Source organism: Chiloscyllium punctatum, chromosome 2 (genome assembly GCF_047496795.1).
Source record: "Chiloscyllium punctatum isolate Juve2018m chromosome 2, sChiPun1.3, whole genome shotgun sequence".
Taxonomy (NCBI): domain Eukaryota; kingdom Metazoa; phylum Chordata; class Chondrichthyes; order Orectolobiformes; family Hemiscylliidae; genus Chiloscyllium; species Chiloscyllium punctatum.
This window is the reverse complement of record NC_092740.1, coordinates 132,414,331-132,438,813: the sequence shown is the minus strand read 5'-3', so window position 1 is coordinate 132,438,813 and position 24,483 is coordinate 132,414,331. Positions and strand designations below refer to the sequence as shown.

The 24,483-nt window shown below is 38.6% G+C and overlaps 1 protein-coding gene across 4 annotated transcripts in view; it reads right to left on the bottom strand.

Moving 5' to 3' along the window:
* Window positions 1-24,483, bottom strand: part of cntln (centlein, centrosomal protein) — a 461,183-nt gene that overhangs the window by 96,011 nt on the left and 340,689 nt on the right. For all 4 annotated transcript variants that reach the window (XM_072589059.1, XM_072589060.1, XM_072589058.1 and 1 more), the window contains 2 exons: window positions 6,891-7,094; window positions 4,049-4,146 (listed from right to left, as the gene is read on the bottom strand). In XM_072589059.1, coding sequence (XP_072445160.1) covers window positions 4,049-4,146; window positions 6,891-7,094 — 302 coding nt within the window. The remainder of the gene's footprint in view (window positions 1-4,048; window positions 4,147-6,890; window positions 7,095-24,483) is intronic.

The following is a 24,483-nucleotide window of genomic DNA, read 5'->3' as shown; positions in this document are numbered from 1 at the left end:
GATGCTGGAAACCAGATTCTGGATTAGTGGTGCTGGAAGAGCACAGCAGTTCAGGCAGCATCCAAGGAGCAGTAAAATCGACGTTTCGGGCAAAAGCCCTTCATCAGGAATAAAGGCAGTGAGCCTGAAGCGTGGAGAGATAAGCTAGAGGAGGATGGGAGTGGGGACAAAGTAGCATAGAGTACAATGGGTGAGTGGGGGAGGGGATGAAGGTGATAGGTCAGGGAGGAGAGGGTGAAGTGGATGGGTGGAAAAGAAGATAGGCAGGTACGACAAGTCCGGACAAGTCATGGGAACAGTGCTGAGCTGGAAGTTTAGAACTAGGGTGAGGTGGGGGAAGGGGAAATGAGGAAACTGTTGAAGTTCACATTGATGCCCTGGGGTTGAAGTGTTCCGAGGCGGAAGATGAGGCGTTCTTCCTCCAGGCGTCTGGTGGTGAGGGAGCGGCGGTGAAGGAGGCCCAGGACTTCCATGTCCTCGGCAGAGTGGGAGGGGGAGTTGAAATGTTGGGCCACGGGGCGGTGTGGTTGATTGGTACGGGTGTCCTGGAGATGTTCCCTAAAGCGCTCTACTAGGAGGCGCCCAGTCTCCCCAATGTAGAGGAGACCGCATCGGGAGCAACTGATACAATAAATGATATTAGTGGATGTGCAAGTAAAACTTTGATGGATGTGGAAGGCTCCTTCAGGGCCTTGAATAGAGGTGAGGGAGGAGGTGTGGGCACAGGTTTTACAGTTCCTGCGGTGGCAGGGGAAAGTGCCAGGATGGGAGGGTGGGTTGTAGGGGGGGCGTGGACCTGACCAAGTAGTCAATGCATCTCGTCTACATCCCGCACCTCCACCCTCAGACCCCACCCCTCCAAACTTAACAAGGACAGAACACCCCTGGTGCTCACCTTCCACCCTACCAACCTTCACATAAACCAAATCATCTGCCGACATTTCCGCCACCTCCAAAAAGACACCACCACCAGGGATATATTTCCCTCCCCACCCCTTTCCACCTTCCGCAAAGACCGTTCCCTCCGTGACTACCTGGTCAGGTCCACGTCCCCCTACAACCCACACTCCCATCTTGGCACTTTCCCCTGCCACCGCAGGAACTGTAAAACCTGCGCCCACACCACCTCCCTCACCTCTATCCAAGGCTCTAAAGGAGCCTTCCACATCCATCAAAGTTTTACTTGCACATCCACTATCATTTATTGTATCCGTTGCTCCCGATGCAGTCTCCTCTACATTGGGGAGACTGGGCGCCTCCTAGCAGAGCACTTTAGGGAATATCTCTGGGACACCCGCACCAATAAACCACTCCGCCCCGTGGCCCAACATTTCAACTCCCCCTCCCACTCTGCCGAGGACATGGAAGTCCTGGGCCTCCTTCACCGCCGCTCCCTCACCACCAGACACCTGGAGGAAGAATGCCTCACCTTCCGCCTCGGAACACTTCAACCCCAGGGCATCAATGTGGACTTCAACAGTTTCCTCATTTCCCCTTCCCCCAACTCACCCTAGTTCTAAACTTCCAGCTCAGCACTGTTCCCATGACTTGTCCGGACTTGTCGTACCTGCCTATCTCCTTTTCCACCTATCCACTCCACCCTCTCCTCCCTGACCTATCACCTTCATCCCCTCCCCCACTCACCCATTGTACTCTATGCTACTTTCTCCCCACCCCCACCCTCCTCTAGCTTATCTCTCCACACTTCAGGCTCACTGCCTTTATTCCTGATGAAGGGCTTTTGCCCGAAGCGTCGATTTCAAAGCTTACAAGGATGTTGTCAGGGTTGGAGGGTTTGAGCTACAGGTGCAGGCTGAATAGGCTGGGGCTGTTTTCCCTGGAGCATTGGAAGCTGCGGGGTAACTTGATAAAATCATTAAGGGCTTGGATAGGGTAAATAGACAAGATCTTTTCCCTTGGTTGGGAGAGTCCAGAACCAGAGGACTGGTGTGTATGGACTGAGCTGCCAGAGGAAGTGGTGGAGGCTGGGACAATTACAACATTTAAAAGGCATCTGGATGGGCATATGAATAGGAAGGATGCAGAGAGATATGGGCCAAGCCCTGGTAAATGGGACTAAATTAATTTAGGATGCCTGGTCAGCATGGATGATTTGGACAGAAGGGTCTGTTTCCATACTGTATATCCCCACGACTCTATATAATAAGCAGTGTTCATAAAGGAGAAACAATAGATGCTGTATTCGGATTTTCACAAGGCATTCAATTTGGTGCCACATAAAAAGGTTATTGCATGTGATTGGAGCTGACAGACTTGGGGGATGGTGGTTCATATAGTAGCATGAATTGAGGACTGGTTAACACATAAATGAGAGAGAGTTGGTAAAAATGAGTGCTTTCAGTTTGAAAGACACCACTAGTGGAGATACAAAATGATTGTTCCTGGGGCTTCAATTATTTATTATCTATGTAATGATTTGGAGGAGGGGCAGAGTGTAATGTATCCAAATTGACTGATGAGACATAAATAGGTGGGAGGAAATGCTGTGATGAGGACATCAGGAATTTTCAAGGGGATACAGACAGATTGAGTGAGCAAGCAAAAACGTGCCAGATAGAGTTGAATGCAGGAAATTGAGGTCATGAACTTTGATAGGAAGAATCAAATGCTTGATTATTATTTAAATAGAGAGAGACTCCAAACACGTTCAGCACAAAAGGATCAGCATGTTCTTGTGCATGAAATACAAAATGTTAGCATGTAGGTGCAACAATTAATTAAGGAAGCAAATACAATGTTAGCCTTTATTGCTAACGGATTAGAAGTGAAAAACAGGGAAAACATGTTGGAATTGTACAGGGTGTTCGTGAGGCATCACCTGGATTACTGTACAATTTTGGTCACCATATTTATAAAAGGATTTACTGGCACTGAAAACTGGACAACAGAGATTCACTAGTATGCTTCCTGGGATGAAATGGTTGTCTTTATCAAGAATGGCTAATCAGATTAGGTTTTTATTCATCAGAGTTTAAAATAGTGAAGACTGGCTTTATTGAAACATGCAAGATTCTGAGGGGACTTGACAATGTAAATGTTGAGAAGATGTTATCAATAGTGGAGCAATCTCAAACAATGGGACATAGTTATAGAATTTAAAACGAAGATGCAAAAGGATTTCTTCTTACAGCTGTTAGTGAATATCTGAAATCCTATGCATTAGAGACTTGTGGAGGCTTGGTCACTAAGTATTTAACGAAGAAGCAAATAATTTTTTGGAATATCATGGACTTGAGGGCTATTCTGAACTGGCACAAAAGAGGAGTTGAGGCTTGTGGCAGATCAGCCATGGTCTTGTTGAATGGCAGTGTACGCTTGAAGAGCCAAAATGCCTACCCTTGCTCCTATTTCTTCTGTTCTTAAACATTCTGTCCCTCCATCACTGACACACTATGGTTGCAGTGTGTACCATCAAACGATGTCTGCAGCAACTCAAACGGCAGAACATACATGGGAAAACCATCATGCCCGATCTTCTAACCAAATCACACACGATCTGAATTTGCATATCTGTTGGTCTTCATTCATCATCATTGTATTTAAATCATTGAACTCCTTATCTAACAGCACTGTGCCTTCACAAGAGCAGTCCCTCACAACAAGGGTCAATTGGGGATCAACAATAAATGCTGACCTTGCCAGCAACAGAAGCATTTATTTAATTTGAAGTGGCACCGAAAGTTTAACTTTTCTATTCATTACCGAGAATCGCATGTACTTAGCTGATCATGAAAGTAAATTGGTGCTGCTCATGAAATCGTTATGTTTTTTTAAAATTCACAAAAATTAATTATGTGTATCTAAGATGAAAAATAGACTAATTGTTGTTCTGCAATTAATATATTTGAAATAAAACATAACATATACGTGATTTCTAAATTTTAGTGCTAAATTGGACACTTTTATTGTAAATTAATGTAAATTAGAATACATACCGAAGATAACTATTTTATCTAAATGGAGGCGTTTCTTTGAAGAAAGGCAACCACTAGGCTGCGCCACACACAAACTGCAGAACCATTCCTACCTTTCCTGCAGTTGTTGAATCTGTTCATCCTTTTCTTGATGGTCAGCTTTTAGAGTTTTGTTCGTAGCTAAATGCTTTGAAATCTCATTTGTTGCATTCTGCATAAGAAAGATAAATAATTAGTTTGGATTAAAAAAAATGCTGGTTTAAAAAAGATCCAATTTTTAATATTTCAAATTATTCCAATGGTTATATTTTTAGATCTGAAAGTATGCCTTTTAATTTTTGACTAACATTTGTAGTTAATTCAGGTCAATTATTATCTGCTCTCTAGATGGAAATTCCTATTACATTTCAAGATCTGTAGTTTTTACTCAAATGTAGTCATGTTACATTTTGGTTTATGTTCCATGTTACCTTTTACTTTTATACTCATGTTTAGCTAGAAAAGATGACTATATAAGTTATTTACTTATTTTTCATTTGTTTAAAGTACATGGGAAGTTTTTCATTTAAGTGTGAGCTGTTTAAAACTATGGAAATGTGAGAAAATATAGAAAGAAACAATTGTTTCTAATGGTTAAAAGGGATCTGGAAAAAGAAAATATGTATAAGAGACTTAGGCACATAGTAGAAAAATCATTTTTAGACAAATGGATGAGGAATCATTACAGTTAGTGAATGAAGCACGTCAACATTTAAAAATACATTCAATAAGTGGCTGAAGACAAGGAGAAAGAGGGTTACAAGAACACAGCAGTCACATGGTTTAGGATACTGCTCATATACAGAGGTTTTGCAGAACAGTCTATTCACACAGAGGTTTTGCGGAACAGCCTATTTCTATGCTCAATTTCTACAAAGGTATTATTTACCATTCATAAAACTTGGAGGAAAATTGATGGCAATTGTAACATTTTCTGGAGGATAGTTGTACTTTAGAATCAGGCAATGCATTAAAGAGATGGACACAGGGAGCGAGTGACAGAGCTCATGAGAAAGAGATAGAGAGGGCCTCCATGTATATTTCGAGGGTTGTGACTTCCACTCAATTTCTGCAAAGCAATTTCCAAAATACTTTTTCTTTGGGAGAGATGTGTCATGAGAATAGACTGTGCTAATACAGAAATGTAATAACCAGGCTGAGTTGCTTAAAGTAGACAGAAGATATATAAGTGTATAAATAAGCAAATCATTGCTTGGTGGTTTTTAAAAACATTAATTCATGGGGTAATGGCATCACTGGCTTAGCCAGCATTTAATGCCCACACCCATTTGCCCAGAGATCACTTAAGAGTCAACCACGTTGCTGTGAGCCTGGAGTCACATGTCGGCCAGACTGGGTATGGATAGTAGATTTCCTTTCCTAAAGAATATTAATGAACCAAGTGGGTTTTTATTACAACTGACAGAGGTTGCATGGTTACTATTAGATTAGATTTTTTTTGTATTCACTTTCTAACTGGGGCATCATTTATTGCCGGTCCCTAGTTGCCCTCAAGAAGGCGGTGAACTGCTGCAATCCATTTGTGGCCGGTAGACTCATAATGCTGTTAGGTAGTGAATTCCAGATATTGACACAGCGACATCAAAAGAATGACAATATATTTCCAAGTAAGGATGGGGAGTGGCTTGAACCAGAACTTGCAGGTGGTAGCATTCCCATGTATCTGGTGACTGTCTTTCAGATGAACGTGGTTGTATGTTTGGAAGGTCTAAGGATCTTTGGTGAATTTCTACAGTCCATCTTGTATATGGCGTATACTACTGCTACTGAGCATTGGTAGTGGAGTTACTGAATGTTTGTGGATGTGATGCTAATCAAATAGCCTGCTTTGTGAGTGCTGTTCGAACTGTACTCATCAAGGCAAGTGGGGAGTATTCCATCACACTCCTGACTTATGACTTATGGATGTTGTACAGGCTTTGGGGAGTCAGGAAGTGAGTTGTTTACTGCAATATTCAAGTTCAGTCAATAGTAATCTCCAAGATTTTAATTGTGGTGAATAGAGTGATGGTAATATCACTGAATGTCAAGGGACACTTGTTAGATTGTGACTTATTGGAGATGGTCATTGCCTGGCCTCAACCGGGACCTTGGGTTCACATCATACTACAGGTGACCCCACTGCACTATTCACACACTCTCTCACAACACACGTACACACTCATGCAGACCCCCTCTCATACACATGCTCTCTTTCAAACACACACCCTGCACACTCACTCTCACAGGATTATACTCCATCACACTCATGCACACACACTACGAAGCACACACACACGCACTCTCACTCTCTCTCTCATGTACGCACATTCACATAGATGTCGATGGGGTGAATTTGCATTCTATTTTGCAAAAAGCACACAATCTGTAGACAGTCAGTACAGACAGTCAATTCATGAAACATTTTATAAATTTCTACTTTTGAAATAGAACCAGTCTCACTCAAGATTGGAATACAGACAGACTTTAACCTCACAACTTTAATGCATTGTCTGAGCTGAGATGTCACCTTTTTTTTAATAAAACCTTAAGTTATCTCAAGAATGTGACTTAAAAGAAGTTCTAAGATTTAAATATTAATGAACCAAAACCTGCAACCCATTTGAAGAGATAAAAGACCTAACAGCAATCTAGGTTTGTTCAATATATTATTTCAGTTGTGTGACACTGTAATCTTTTGCTATAAATTCTATGTCTTATGATCCTGCTCCACAGCTACCTGACGAAGAAGTCGCACTCTGTAAGCTAGTACTTCCAAATAAACCTGTTGGACCATAACCTGGTGTTGTGTGGTTTTTAAATTTCAATAAACATTTTGATTAAAATGACAAAATCAGAAAACATGCTGAAAATTGACAATGACAAAGATATATAGAGAACGACTTGACTTCTAACCTTCAATTTACTCTGCAGCTGTTTCAGTTCTGCTTCTATTGGTTTGCGAGTTGTAGCTGGAGTATTCAAAGCCTGACTGGAAGATAACGATGAATTCTCATCTGCTGACCTTGTGACAAGAGCTTGTTGTTCTACCATTTGATTCAATTTCTTGTCCAGTGCATCCTTCTGGTGCTGCAGCTCCGTGAGGTCAAATGTTAACTTCTGTTTGTTGGTGGAAAATATTTGTGATTAAAAAGGAATCTAATTTGCAATACAATTATACAAAGAGTACAAATTATATTTAGCCAGGCAGTGTCAACACTTAAGTAACAGAGTACATTGTAGTGCTATAGGCGGAGGATAGTCTTCCACAGGCAGTACTTTGCAAGTTGAATTACTAATCTCAATTAGACCATCCATTTGAGTAAGAACAAAGTAAAGACATAACTCTCCATACATAAAAACAGAAGATTGAAGAGAAGTGAATGTAAATGGTATCCTGCACTGCCTTCAGTGATTATGGGATTGCAGCTCTAATTAGAAATGGAATGACACAAGGAAACCTATAAGGCAAGAACAGGTTTGGAAAAGTAGATTATTTTTGAAATTGCAGTGTTTATTGTCTTAATGCTCTGACGAAAACAGATTTAAACTTTTCATTGTATTCATTGCTAAAATATTTTTACTCCTGATTAGCTTAAGTAAATAGCAACAATATTAAGCTAGTTTATCAAAGTGATTTGCTGGACTAATATACAGTATACTTTTTTAATTCATTTGAGGGACAGGTTAATAACTTGCTGCCATGGAGTTGGGCACTGAGACTCATGCTGATGTTGAGCTGGGTACTGGTGTCATTTGTAATGTGGAGCTAAGCACTAAGATGTGAATGCACCCAGGAATGACAGAAGTTATTGTTCTTCCTTGCTAACCCTATTGTGAGGGACATTGTGCTTATGAATTCAGAAACTCTCATATTCTACACTTTTAACTCCTTCCAAGTTAGCCTTAACCAAGTTACCAATCTCACCTTATCTGTTTCCCCAAATTAAAACCCCACTTTTCTGAAACAAAGCAATTGCAATAGAATGCACTGTGACCGAAGGGATTTTCAGGAAATTCATAGACGTTAGAAGTTGCATTTCTCATGATTATAATGTGAGAAGCAGCTTCCAAATTGTAACTTAAAACAAAGAAAACAAATGGAATGTAGGCCTTTATATGTAGAGGACTGGAGTACAAGGATGCAGAAATTATACTGCAGGTATAAAAAACCACGATTAGATCCCAATTGGAGTGCTGTGAGCAGATCTGGGCACCATACCTTCGGAAGGAGATATTGATTTTGGAGGGAGTACAACATAAGTTCACAAGAAGGGGACATCAATTTAAGGTGAAGGGTGGAAGGTATAGGGGGAATGTCAGGGACAGGTTCTTTATCCAGAGAGTGGTGGGGACATTGAATGCGTTGCCTGTGGGAGTGGCAGAGTCAGAATCATTGGTGACCTTTAAGCGGCAATTGGATAGGTACATGGATAGTTGCTTAAGCTAGGTCAAATGTTCGGCACAACATAGTGGGCCAAAGGGCCTGTTCTGTGCTGTATTGTTCTATATTCTATGTTCTAATGATACTTGGAATTGAGGGGTTAAGTTATGAGGAGAGATTATATAAATTAAGCCTGATTTTTCTAGAATTTAGAAGGTAGAGGGGTGGCCTAATCAAAGTCTTCAAGATATTAACAGGAAAGGACAGGGTATATAAAGATAAACTATTTCCTGTAATTGGGATTCTAGAACTAGGGAGGCATAGTCAGAGAACTAGGACCAGCCCATTCAGGAGAGAAGCTCGGCAGTACATCTATACACAAAGGTTGATAGAACTTTGGAACTCTCTTCCACAAATGGATGATAGATTGGTTATTAATGTTAAAGCTGAGAAAGATATAATTTTGTTAAGCAAAGATATTAAGGGTTATGAAACAAAGGCAGTTATATGGAATTAGACAACAGATCAGCCATGATATCACTGAATGATGAAACAGGATTAAGTGCTGAATGGCCTATATCTGTTCCTATTTCCGATGAAATTTCTTTGAAGCTTCTCTCGATTGTGTGCTGTACAGCATGTGGCAACTACAGTGCTAATGCCACTTAATCTGGGTTTCCTCTGAAGTCGCAAGGGGTTGTCATGAGGAAGCTCTGAAAAACATCTTGGAAATGAAACTTCATCCTGTTATGAATATGAAAATTATGCACAACCTTGCTCACTGGAATTGAAGAAATACTAGTAACAAACATCTTGCAGAGATATCTGCAGGCTACTGTTGTTACTCTCCATTTATTTCAATAAATTTATAAGCATACCACTGAAAATGGCAAAAGGATATTATATTCAATATGTACTATATATATATATTAACATATTTATAATAAAGGACATTGTGTATAGGCTCCACAGTATTTCATAATAGTAAGATTTTCCAGGAGAACATTTCTCATGTAATAACTTTTGTCAGTGAATATTGGTGAATTAAGGATACCAAACCACTCACTATGAATAATTTTATTCTCCTTACTTATAAAGCAATATAATTTAGTTGAAACAGTGCAGAGAAGGTTCAATTGACTGAATCCTGGTTATCCCATGAAAAAAATAAGCAGTTTGGATCTACACCCATTTGAGTTTATTAGAATAACAGATGACCATATTAACACATCTGAGATCCTGAGGGGACTTCACAGAGTGGATGCTGACAAGACAATTTCCCTCATGTGGGGGATTCTAGAAATTAGACATCTCCTATTTAAGACTGAGGTGATGTTTTTCTTTTCACTCAGAGGAACATTGATCTATGGAATTCTCTTTTCTAGAGAGAAGTGGAAGTGGAATCTTTGAACAAATTCAAGACTGAATTAGATGGATTTAAATCAACAAGGGACTCAAAGGTTATTGGGAATTCCCATAAAAGTGGAGCTGAGACCACAATTATATTGTAATGAGTTTATTAAATGGTGGAGCAGGCTCAAGACAATGAAGGGCGTACTCTCACTCCAACCGCATTCAGGGGAGGTGATGGCTGTCAATCAGCAGCTGGAAATTGGTGAATTTTACCTCTACTATCCCAGCAGCAGTATGTGCCATTGTAGTACTTTCTTCCTGCCTTGATTAATATCAAATATTGTGGCCCCTGGGATGCTCCTGGACCATCTGGTTCAGCCACTAAGTGGATAAAAATGTTGAGCTGACCTGAGTGTAGAGGATTGGCTTAGACTTCGTAAATTCTGTGGTTTATACAAAAAAAATGCATTTGTGTTTAAGAGGACAGACTTATGCTTACTTTTTAAAAATGTAATATTTATAATAAGATGACAAGAATGTGGCAAATAGCTCATGTTTACTTTTGGATCTAATTTTGAGTAAACCAAATGTTGCTTTTAATTGAAATTTGTTGGTGTGTTTGGCTTCAATGTGTGAAGTAACACTCTCCAATGATCTCAGCTTTGACAGAGGGCATATGGTCTCATCCAACATCAAACATCAATAATATTTATGACAAGCAGGCATTTTAGTATGATTAAACAATTGGAATTTTATGCAATGCTATATGAAGAGCAACAACACTGACTGTAAGGCATGATTCCAAAGGAGTTGAAAACCACAAATTTAAATCTTGAGCACTTCACAACTACTAAGTAAACTCATATATTAGATTACAGCCCTGAAAAGTCTCTGGTATTTGTTATTACTCATAATGGACAGTGTTTTGATTTATAAATGGCAGTTTGGTTTTGCTTTTGTCCAGTTTTTGGCATTAGGTGTACATCTAATACATAATGACAGTCATCCAAGAGGAATTAACCATTGCAGTTCTCACAATTCAACATGAAAACAATTTGTAGTTAGACAATTTATAACCCTATTTTTCTAACAATTCCTGCTAATTACTTTTTTAATGAGCTTATCAGCCAAAAGACAATTTGAATAAATACATATTAAAATTTAAGACAAAATTTAAAATCATTAGTTCATAAATCATTGATTACTGGGAAATATATTGTTGCTAAAGTTACAGGGACAAGGGCCAGGGTACATGATGCAAGTCACAGAAACATAAAAAAAAGGTGCAGGAGTAGGCCATTTGGCCCTTTAAACCTGCAACATCATTTAATATGATCAGGGCTGATCATGCAATTTAATTATCCCATTCCTACTTTCTCTACATACCTCTGCAAGGGCTGCGTCCAGCTCCCTTTTAAAAGTATTTAATATACTGCCCTGATAGTTTCTGTGATCCAGAATTCCAAAGGTTCACAACTCTCCGAGTGAAGAAATTCTTCCTCATCTGAGTCCTGAATGGCTTACCGAAAATGAGCAAACTGAGAAGAAATGGACCACGACCTCGGACATTTCATGTTTTGAAAGCAAAATAATTCTCAACCAGATGTTCATTGACATTATATATCTACATCTCATTTCTTTCCAGAATGACAGCCAGTGACTACTGGAGTTCCACAAGGGTTAATGTTGGGACAACTATTCATTCTACACATTAACAATCTGGATGAAGGAACTGAGGGCATTGTTGCCAAGTTGCAGATGTCACAAAGGTAAGTTGAGGGACAGGGAGTATTGTGGAAGTGGGGAGGCTGCAGAAAATCTTGATAGAGGTTAGGGTGAGGTTAGTGTGAGGTTATGCACATTAGTAGCAAGAATAGAGGTGTAGATGATTTTCTAAAAGGGGAAAGGTCTCAGAAATCTGAAGCGCAAACAAAATTAGGAGTTCTAGTTCAGGATTCTCTTAGGGTTAACATACAGATTCAGTTGGCACTTAGGAAGACAAATGCAACGTTGGCATTCATTTTAAAAGGGATAGAATATAAGAGCAGAGTTGTACTGCCTGAGACTTACATTAGTCTTTGGTCAGACTGCACTTGGGATATTGTGAGCACCTTTGGTCCCTCTAACTAACGAAGAATGTGCTGGCCTTGGAGGAGGTCCAGAGGAGATTTACAAGAATGATCCCAGGGATGAATGTCTTGCCATAGCAGTTGAGATCTCTGGATTTGTACTGGATGGAGTTCAGAAAGGTCAGCAACAGGGGGAATCTCATTAAAGCTTTGCGAATTCTGAGAGGCCAGGATAGAGTTGACATGGAGAAGATGTTTCCACTAGTAGTAGAGACTGGAACTCAAGGACACAGCCTCAGAGTAAATGGACAACCTTTCAGAATTTAGATGAGGATGAATTTCTTCAGCTAGAGGGTGGTAAAGCTGTGGAATTCATTGCTGTAGAGGGCTGTGGAGGCTAAGTCATTGAATGAATTTAAGACAGAGATGGATAGGGTTTGATTGGGAAGGGATTAAGGATTACAGGGAGAAGGCAGGAGAATGGGTTAAAAAACATATCAACCATGATCAAATGGTGCTACAGACATGATCGGCCAAATGGCCTAATTCTGCTCCTATATCTTATGGTCTTATCAATAAAACATGAAAGTACAACATTTTGCAAATATACAGAAATAAAGTTAATATACATACAACTGAAGGAGGGCAGTTATGAAATTACAAAGTCTTGTCACTGCAAAATATCATAAACTTGTATGATGTTATTTGACAATTTCTGTGCACCGTTAGGTAAAATAGCAGTCATACGAACTATCACTCATCTTTGAGAGGCAGTCATTCATACATTGTTAGTTATCAACAGAATTCTGAAATCACAAAGCAAACAAAAGCAGTTACATATAAACGTGTGGCTCCAACAGTAATGTGGCATTCATCAGAATGAGCTTAACCTACATTCCCCAAACTGATAAAATCTTAATTTACAAAAAATAAACAGAAAGTTCCCAAATGTTGTCTTTTTGTAAAGTAAATGAATATTTGCAAAGCTTTTTTTACGATAGTTCAAATGGCATATACAGCCATGTTATGAATATTGACTGTATGCGCGTGTGTGTATGGTGACAGAAAATTTGTAAATGGATAAGTAACTTCCTGCAGTTTTTGAAAAGGTAACAGAAAGATTAATGAGAAAAAAGCTGTTGTTGTGGTATATAAAGACTTCCAAAATGACACAAACAGACAAGTGAGTAAAGTGAAAGCATCATTGAAAGAGACAGTGGTGATGTGAATTCAAACTTGGCTGAGTGATATAAAACAGAGAGGAACAGTTATAGGTATTTTTCAGATTAAGGAAGGTTTGATTTGATGTTCTGCAAGTATCCTTGTTTCTCCTAATATATTTGAGATCTTGATGTGCAGGGATCAGTTTCAAAGTTTGCAGATAACACAAAACTTTGTTAAATCATGAGGAGGACAGTACAGAACCATAGTTTCTTTCAGAGTCTCTTGACAGTTATCCCAATCATCATCCACATTCTCTCTCCATGTGCATCTCTGACAGTTATTTCATTGCTTCTGGTGAAACTTTGGCGATGGATCTCTGATAGTCGATCTCTGATAGTTGAATAGCAAACCCCTGTTCTTGCTGTACATACATCGATCTGCCCAGCACTTCAGCTTCCAAAAGCCAGGTGGCCAGAGACAAGTTAATACTCTTAATAGGCTTTGCCCTGCTACTAATTGCCCATACGTTCTGTTTTTGTGTCTATCAAGGAATGCCCTAAACACTGGAAACATGCCTGCTTCCATCACTTCCACTGGCATTGCATTCCAGGCAGCCACTACCCTCTGTGTGAAAATGTTTCCCCTCATTTCTCTCCTAAACTTTCCCCTCTCACCTTGAACTTGTGCCCTCTTGTAGTCAATTTTTCCATCCTGGAGAAAAGCCTCCAACTATTAACCCTGTCTATGCCTTTCATAATTTTACAGACCACTATCAGGTTGCCCCTCAACTTTCCTCTGTCTATTGAAAACAATTTGAGTTTATCCAACCTCTTTTCATACATAAAATCCTCCAGACCAGGCACATCCTGGTCAACCTTCTCTGCACCATCTCCAAAGAATCCATGTCCTTGCGGTAAGTGTGGCAACCAGAACTGCATGCAATATTCCCAATGCAGCCTAACTAAAGTGTTCTACAGCTGTAATATAATTTACCAAGTTGTATTTTCGATGCCCCGGCCAATGAAGGAAAGTGTGCTGTATGCCTTCATCACTTTATCTAACTGTGTTTCCACTTTCAGGAATGTGTGGACCTGGACACCCAGATCTCTCTAAATGTCAATGCTCATAAGGGCTCTGCTATTTATTGTATAATTCACACCTGAACTTGATCTCTCAAAAAGCATTTGTCGGGACTGAACTCTATCTACTATTTTCTCTGCCCAAAGCTGCAATCTATTTATATCTTGATCCTAAGACAGTCCTCCAATCTCCAATTTTGGTCTCATCTCCAAACTTACTAATCAGACCACTTACATTTTCCTCCAGGTTATTTATGTATATTACAAGCAACAAAGGTCCTAGCACTGATCCCTGTAGAACACCACTAGCTACTGATCTCCTTTCTGAAAAGCACCCTTCCACCGTGACTTTCTGTCTTCTCTCACCAAGCCAGTTCTGTGTCCAATTCGCCAGCACACCCAGATCCCATGAGACTCCATCTTTTGTACTAGGTGACTATTAAGTACCTTATCAAATGCCTTACTAATGACCATCTACAGCCCTTCCCTCATCAATCATTCTTGTCACTTCCTTAAAAAGCTCAATCAAATTGGTGAGATATGACCTTCCCTGCACAAACCCATGCTGCCTATCACTAACATGCCCATTCACTTCCAAATGTGAATAAATCCTGTCTCTCTTATCTTTTCCGACAAATTCCCCACTACTGATGTCAGGCTAACCAGCCTGTAATTACCTGGATTATCTCTGTTTCCCTTCTTATACAAAGGAATATCACTGCTGTTAAGACCACAACCACTTCCTTCCTTGCATCCCATTGTATTCTAGGATAGATCCCATCTGGCCCTGGTGACTTGTCTGCCTTAATATATTTCAGGACACTTCCTCCTGCGTTATGTTGACCTGCCTAAGCTTAATAACATACCTTTCTTTAATCTCAGCATCCCTCATGTGGTGAATACTGATGTACAGTACTCAGTAAGGATCTCACCCATTCCCTCTGGCTCCACACATAACCTCCCTCCTTTATCCTTGAATGAGCCTACACTTTCCCTAGCTACTTTCCTACTCCTAATGTATAAAATGCACTGGGATTCTCTTTAACTTTGCTGGCCAAGGGCATTTCATGGCCCCTTTAAGCACTTCTAACTCTGTTTGAGCTCCTTCCTACTTGCTCTGTATTCTTGAAGGACTTTGTCTGTTGTTAGTTGCCTCCAGTTTTCTTCCTTTTTCTCTTGACTAAGCTGACAATTACCCCTGTCATCTAAGATTCCCGAATCTTGCCATTCCTGTCCTTCATTTTCACAGGAACAGGCCTGTCTGTACTGTGGATTTACCCTCAAACAACTGCTGCCAATCCACATTCTCCAATTCTTGCCTAATTCGGTTATAGCTAGCCTTCGCAAATTTAACATTTTCATCCAACACCCACTCTTGTCCATAAGTATTCAAAAACTTATGGAACAATGGTCACTATTCTGAAAATGCTCCCCCACTGAAACTCTGATCACCTGGCCGAGTCTATCTCCCAGTAACAGGTCAAGTATGGCCCACTTCTTTGTTGGAGTATCCATATTATGTTTCAAAAAACCCTTCTAACACACCTAACAAATTGCTCTCCATCCAAACCTTCAGCACCAAGGGAGTCGCAGTCATGTGGGGGAAGTTAAAATCACCCATCACAACAACCCTGTAATCCTATTCACATCTTTCAAGAATCTGACTACATATTCCTCCTCTATCTCCTGCTAGCAGCTGGGTGGTGTGCAGTACAATCCAGCATTTTGATTGCACCTTTCCTATTCTATCCCTATAATACCTCACTGAAAGATCCTTCCAGAGTATCCTCCCTCAACACAGCTGTGATATGCTCCCTAATCAATTATGCAATTCCCCCACCTCTTTTGCTTCCTTCTCTGTCTCAGCTAAAATATTAATTTCCCAGAACATTAAGCTGCCAATCCTACACCTCTTTCAACTACGCCTATGTGATAAAACATTTGATTTCTCCAAACATCCAGTGTTACATATTTTATGGGCTTGTGTATGAAGAAAGGACAAGTGGCCAAGTTGTGATTAACTATTTGCAGAAAAGCAGCATTCAATTTTGTAAGCGATGGTTTGAAAATAAGAACTGGCTCATGAAGTTCATTGCTTCTCCCTTGAGCAGTGTATTTTGATAAAAAATAGAGTTAATTGCAGCAACCATCAATAACAAAATAATCAAAGTTGATTTATATTCTGTCCTGCAAAGCACAAAGATGGTCCCCAGCATAAAGTGCACATTAAATAAACAATATTGCCATCTAGTACATAGTTTACAATCTGGATCTCTACACAATATTGCATCCTATTAATTGGTCTTTGTAAGTGAACTGCTAAACAGTTTTTAAAAAAATCATTATACAAGCTCTTTCCTCAGTCTAAAATAGCCAATCTATAACATCTAATTATATAGTTATAATATTCAGCAGCACTGCCATATCATTAAGCAATTCTGAACCAGAATAGAAAGCCTAACAGTTTCCAGTTACTTCATTAATTAATTGTATCCTTTAATTAATTTGTATTCAACACTGCATTCAAGCCTATGACACTAGTTACATTATTTGCACCACTTTAGAGATCAATATCTAAAACTCCAACTATCAATTCATAGGCAATGTACTGTCAATAATGCCCTTAGTTAATTTAATTTTGGAAAATAATTTGTGCCTTTTGCTCCATGTCATCAATTTTGTTTCGTTAATTCTGAACTGTTCATAATTACGAAGAAAGGTATGGATGATAGACAAAGAAGTGGAGTCAAGGCTACAATCAGATCAGCCACGTCCTGACTGAATGTCAGAGAAAGCTGAATGGGCCAAATGAAATACACTAGCTCCTTTGTAAAGTGTAGCTTCGACTCAGAATTTCGGTTCATGCCATCATTTCTCTTGTGGGCTTCAGAACACAACAATGAAGCTTAAATGGGGGTCAGAAACCCACACTGCTTGGAGATCAGTCACTCACAAGTGATTTTCCCCCAATTGACCAATGAATGGCCAGTCAGCAGGTTCACTATCCAATTAAGGATAGCCATTTAAGGATGAGTGGCCGTGCACTTTAGAACCAACCGCAGGATGTAAGTAAGGGAGTAGTCAGGTTCCCTAAGTTGGAGGTAACCTTTCTCCAACGGTTTTAAAGTAAAATTAAAAGAGACTTTTGCAGCTATGACCAGAATAGCAGAGGAATCCCTCCATAGGTGCCCAAAGCAGACTTGTTTGGAGCATAGCTGCTGACCATAAACTTTCACTCACTCTTCATGTGTCTCAAGCAGCAGGGATGGGATAAATCAGAGAGGTGGCATGCCAATGTAAAATTGCATGCCTTCATCCATTGAGGGGTGAAATTCAGATACAAGTCTTCAAATTCTGAAGTTAGCACTGTGATTTTTCAAACTTGCGTGTTTGATTACAGTAGAATAAAATATAAGTTAACCAGTAGTTAAACATTTCAAGTGTTGTCTCTTTGGTCTCTTAGTTGTGTGCACAGGTTTCCTTCTTTCACAATGATCAAAGGGATTAAAGCCAACTGGAGTGCCCAATAATTTCAGAACCACTCAAAGTAATAACAAACAAAAGGCTATGTCTACTTATATTGAATGTATTATATCATTTGGTACATTTCAGGTTAATATAAAACTTTCAAAGGAACATTCCAGTGGGGAAAAGTCTAGATTTTTAGATTGCCATCAACTAACCAAAAGAAACATCATTTCATTATATTGTCATGAGATGGGATACAAAATTCCGACTGTGACAGCATGAGGACTTCTTTCGTAGAAAATAAATTATTTTCACTGAGGTGAAATCTAACCATCTGACTGAACCAAGTTTGAATACCAATTTAAGTCACTTTAATGTTTTAGGCTGTGGTCGTAGGCGTACATTCCAACATACACTAATTAGCACCAATACACTAATACAAAACTAATACGAATACACCAATAGAAAAATATACTAATTTTGAATCTAATCCTTTAGACTATAGGCAATGCTCAGCCTGCCATCCAATAATGCAATTTTTCAGCCACATTGAAATATCGAAAATAATGGTCAGCTTGAGTGTTTAAATCAATTAAACATTAGGAGTATATTTAATCTATTAACCTAAGCTATCACAACACTAAAAATAAAATTCCAACAAAAAGCTAACTTCTTTCATGCTTTTTGTCTAATTATCTTGGTCCTAGATTTAAAGTGGAATTTAAATACTTTTGCTTACTTTTATATATATATATTTACGATATATTTACAATAGTTCAGAGCTAATTATTAAATTTAAATTATGTTAGCCATTACAAGGTAGGAAAAACAATGTGAATTTCAGTTCCTGAGGAACAGTTCTCTTTATGGAAAGTGAATCTAAAGCATAAGTGCAAGTAAAAATAGAACTTAAGAACTTTCATTCATTTTCAAGTTAATGTTTATACAAAAATATCATTTCACAATTTAGTTACTTGCTAAATACAAATTTTTGATGAATATAATTAGATTTAATAAGGAACCAATTATGGTAAACTTCATAGCTTTGCAAATGTGAATTATGTGAATGTAAACTGCATGAGGTACTAACAGAGTAAACAACACTGGTTCAGCATTGTTTGTGTCTTATTTACCAATTAACCATAATTACATTCCCAATGGATCAACAAATTACAAGACTAAGACCTACCCTTCAAAAGAACAAAAATGTCAAAATTCTTACAGGATCTCAAGACAACATCCTATTAATGTGTACAAAAGGATCATTATTTATGTTATATGTAGCAGAACATCTTGTTCAAACAACTTTGTCTGACATGGCAAACACAAACTTAGTCTCTGGAGTCATAAATCTGGTTTTATTTGCTTAAACACGTGCTACAGATAAACTTCTGAAAAAAAACAACATTGGAATGTACAGTTAATATGTCACTCCAATAAAGTACATGCCTGGAGTACACTCAAATTTCTATCTTGAATAAGTCCCTTATATCACAAAACAAATTCAACAAAACCTCACAGTAACCATAATTGTTAAAATATTGATTATTTGTACAGCTAGGTACATCTACTGTTATACCTTTTGTTCTATACGATTCTTCTATGAAGTTTATCTGATATTTTACTATGGCAATCTATGTGTGTTGTTGTTTTCTGAATTAGTATTCACTTAACCTATGAATTTAACCACTGGTACAATTGAGTTCTGTTTTAATTACACCATGTATTCCCAAATAGATGGTGCAGCCACAGCATCCCCTCTAAGTCCAATGCTCACTAATGTTTTTGTTGGTTTCGATGAGAAACACAATGGTAATGCAATGAGTCCTAATGCCTATTCCATGCATATTTTCAATCTGTAGCCACATGCAAGAATTTTCTTAAAAAACTGAAACCCTACATCCCACTCTGAATTTAGTTTTGAGTATATCCTTTCCTTGATATACTAGTTGAGAAATTGCCTCATGGGTTCTCCATGACGACCTATCACAAGTCAACTTTCATTTCTGTATATATTCTGGGGTTCCTATAGTTTCACATGCTACAGATACAGAAATCTTGTAAATAGAGACCCAGCTATTTGTTCAGCTTGTCAAATCAGTACAGAAACAAAGCTATCCTGCTGGACACTGGTTATCCTGATCAAATCATTGTTTGCTACATAAGATGCACACTTATCAACAGCTGCCAGATTCAGATCTGAAAAGTACCCAGTCTAATAAAGTAGTTCTCTAAAAAGGCAAAGTACCTAAAACATTTGAACAATAGGCCAATGGTGCCTGTTACCATATTGACTCAAGTGTTATATTCCACCGTGAATGAAATTGCCAAATGACATCTTCTTTATTTCCTCGGATATTGTGCAGATTACTGAGGGAGCCTCCACGTTGAGACACTTCACATTCTGCTTGCTGCTGGAGCAATGCTCATCTCTTCCAGTGAGGTTGCTGAGACTCCAGCACTCTAATTGGGTCTGCAGCATCAGGACTCCATCTGAAACCATTAGTAAGACAGCAAAACTGAGGATGGACAATTAGGAGTTTTGCTGAACCAGTGTTGCTGCTGGCAAATGCAGGCTTGGCATTGTCTCTGGTCACTACATTAGGATCCCAAACCCTGTGGAAAAATCCTGCTACCATGTAGTGAGATGAGCTCTACTCTCTTGTTTATGAACATTAACAGGCTTAATTAAATATAATTATAGAAGACCTTTTAAGAGATGACTTCTTCAAGAACGCTAGAGACTCAGGATCCAGATTCCATGTCACTATACCATAGCTCCTTATGTACATGTTTAGTAGCTACTCTTAAAGTAAATGTATAATTGATCCTTTACACCACACCAAGCAGGCCAGACAGTTGTTTGTACATTGTTTATTTGCAGCATTGCCAAAACCTTTTGTGAAAGCTAAGTGCTGAATAGTTGACTGCATGACTGAAATTACCCTGGTGAAAATAGTAACGTTTAAACATTTTCTTGAAATGTTCTATCGTGCAGTAACTCACCAGACTGGTTTCACACTTGGCAGTTACAACCTCCCACCTCATCTTCCCACTCACATGCACTCTCCCCCTTCCTCAGATTCACTTGTCTGGTCTTCTACCAGTGGTAGAGAGGTTAAACATCACAACATATTCCATTTATTTGATCATAAATAGGTAACACAGAAAAAGAGTCAGAGCATAATTGCTGAAAAAGTGATTCCCAATTATTGCAACAAGTAGTTCTGACATGTCAAAAGGTAACTTACTCACACGGAATGCAATGTAGGAATGCTAGCCCATAGAAACAATAGGGCACAATTTCTGACAACAACATAGCAGAGTTTTATTCCAAACAAGTATTTTGGTTCAAAGTTAATTCAGTAAATTTAGAATAAAGGACTAATAAACTACGGGGGCATGGTGAGGCTATTGAAAGGCAGGGCTGAAGTCATGGTTGTGGCTTTTGGATTGTGAAATGATCCCAATGTAATCAGGATAGATTCATCACCAACAAGCTGAAACAGGATTACAACTCTGCTGGATCTTGGTGTAATTGACCACCTAAACAAACCACTTAAGATGCAATGCTAGCAAAGAAGTGTTCACAAAAGGGCATTTTCTCCTCCAAATTATAAGGGAAACTAGTTGCATTTTCATTTGAATAAAGTGAAGAGAATACTGAATCAATAAATAAGTTGAAATAATATCAACTGCACTGTGTTTTATAGCTCCTATTGCATTTCTGAACGTTTGTGATGCAAACACAGATAATTTTGGTTAAACTGAGTATAAGTGGTATATTATTTTCACTAACTATAAATTATACAAAAAGAACCTGAAATGCAAGATATTGAGACGAAATAGCAGAGATATTAATGCAACTCCTCCATTCCATGGTCAAGCCCTTTAACTAATGAATTTTTTCAACAAAAAAGAAACGAGCACACTGGAAGAATAAATATTTGCCATCAAAAGATCTTTTCCTGCATTCACCTCCTCACATTATGTAGTTGCTAAAGGCCAAGATCTTTCAGTCCCCAAATACAATTTTTTGCCAGTTTTGTACTGCCGAGGTAAAACTTGTTTGCTGAGCCCTTTTGTTTCTATCCTCTAGTCCTATACTACTCCTATAATTGTCCTTCTGTGAGATGGAATGATGTTATTATACACAGCATAATTTGAACAGTATTTTGTCTTTCGTGAGAGTACAAACGAAATTCGTATAAATAGGTTTGGAAGCAATATACTAAGTATCCTTAAGAGGAAGTGCGCAATATATGTAAATAGTTGGGGCATAACACAAACATGTCCACAATAATGTATTGCGATGAACATAAACTAAATCTTTGTGAAGTTAATAATGCAAGTCTGAATGTGCAAAAATAGATTAAACCTCAGTATGACAGTATACTACTCTGTATTGATATTAAACATTGCTCTGATTGATGATACACTGACTGCCACTTTAAAATCAGAAGAAAAAGGCATTCCTGCTGCCAAATCACTTAGATGGACAGTGATAAGATTTAAGGATCAGATGGTCATATCTAATTCCACAAGGATTCTCCATTCCAATGCTGTTTTTTTGCTCAGTTTACCTCCACAACACAATCCAAGTGACATTTCACAAATTCCTGGATAAATGTTGCTACACTTGGCCCAGCAAAGAGACAAGCTGTGTCACACACAAATCAATATGTGCACTGTGTTGTTTCATCAACCTAAAACTCAGGCAGCAACGACAGCTCTAGAGAATCCTGCATGTATAAGCTGGATAATACTGAAGCGTTTGTCGACTGCAAACAGCTATTAAAATGTAGTATCAGGCAAGACCTGAGCTTAACTGCAACTGAATGTAAAGAACAAAATTCATAATGCTACCATTAGTTACCTTTATAAGGTGAAAAGCTGTTTCACGCATCTGAGCTTTGACTTCACATTAAAACAATGTTGGTTACAATATATTGCATATGATGGGATTTGAAGCAACTGTCAATTATTAAAGTGGTAAATAAGAGGAAAAGGAACAGAACATTTTCTTTGAGCTTCTCGCACTGCACCTTATTTCAGCTGGAATTATATTTATGAACGTTCGTGTGATTTCTACTGATGTTATGATGGAGTCCAGAACTAGAAGGCATAGGTTTAGGGTGAGAGAGGAAAGATATAAAAGAGATCTAAGGGGCAACTTTTTCACACAGACGGTGGTACAGATATGGAATGAGCTACCAGAGGAAGTGGTGGAGGTTAGTACGATTGCAACATTTAAAAGGCATGTGGATGATGGAAGGGTTTGGAGAGATATGGGCCAGGTGCTGGCAGGTGGGACTAGATTGGGTTGGGATATCTGGTCGGCATGGATGAGTTGGACCAAAAAGATCTGTTTCCATGCTGTACATCTCTACGACTCTCTATGACTCTAATATGCCTGAGTAACACGCCACCTTATAAGGAGTCATTTAATAAGCATAGGAGAGAGGGCTTTAACTGAAACATGAAGAGAGCTAAGATGTGATAAATTATCGGAAGTCAAGGTAATACAGAAAGGTAGCAAGTGAAAAATCTTCATCTGAATGTAACAGGAAGGGATAATCTTCCAGATAATGCTACAGATTGCAAAATTAACTTTATTTACTCTTTAAGAGATATGGACACCACCAGCAAGGCCAGCATTTGTTGCCCATCCCTAATTGTTCTTTGAATTGAGTGAAAGTGACCAGTTCAGAGGCAAAGAATTAGCCACATTGCTGTGGGCTTGGAGTCACATGTAAATCAGAGCAGGTAAGGATGGCAGATTTCCTTCCATAAAGGCTAATCCTGAACCAGATGTTTTTTGTGACAAATAATGGAGATTTCATAGCCACCGTTCCTGAGATTAGTTTTCACTTTCTGTAATTATTAATTGAATTTAAAGTTCATCAGCTGCCATGTCGCCAGATCTTTCACCTGGGTATCTGGATTACAAATGCAATGGCATTAGCACGACATCAGTATCTCCTCCGAAACAAAAACACACCCTATATGAATGCTTAGATTCGCAACAAGGATGGTGAATTGAGAACACAAATGGAAGTGAACAGGTATGATCCAATTGTCATTATGGAGATGTGGCTACTGTGTGACCAAGGCTGGAAATTGAATAGCCAAAAGTATTCAACATATAGGAAGGACAGCTAAATGGCAAAAGAGGTGGAATAAAGATTTAGATCAGTACATTACAAAGTCTTAGACTGGATGTTCAAGATGAGTATCATTTTGGATGGAGCTAGGATACATCAAGGGGCAGCAAACATCGATATGAGTTGTTGATCAAGCAGTTATGGTAATATAGGACATAGTATAAATCAAGATATAACAGATTCACGCAACATGGAGGATACAATAATCATGGGGTCATCAATATATGGACTGATGAAATGTAATTATCACAAACACTGCGGAAAATAAATTTTTAGAATGCATTCAAGATGGTTTTTTTTCGACCAGTATGTTCAGAAACTTATCACAGAATGGGTTATTTTGAACCTAATATTGTGCAATAATCTTGTTCTGAGACATCTAAAAAAAGACTGACCTTAATATAACATAATTTCGTATTAAGTTTAAAAATGAAATAAGGGCCATAAATCTATACAAAGAAAACTACACAGGTATGAGATGCAAATTTGTGGGGTAGATTAGGAAGCTTCATTAAAATGTATGATGGTAAACAGGCAATAACTGTAGTTATAGAATACATAGTTAACAACACATTTACATTCCTTGAGCTATTAATCCTATCAGGAAAAGCCATCCAAACAAAGTTGAGAAGAAAAGGTAAAAATTGTACTTCAGCAAAGGAAGAGGTTTGTAAAGGTGCCAAAAAAAAAGCAGCAAGCCTGAGCATTTTTAGAATTCAGCAAAGGAGGACCAAGAAACCGGTGAAGATATTGAAGATAACTCATAAAACTAATCTAGTGAGAAACATAAAATGAAATGTAAAAGCTTACATATGTATGTAAAAATGA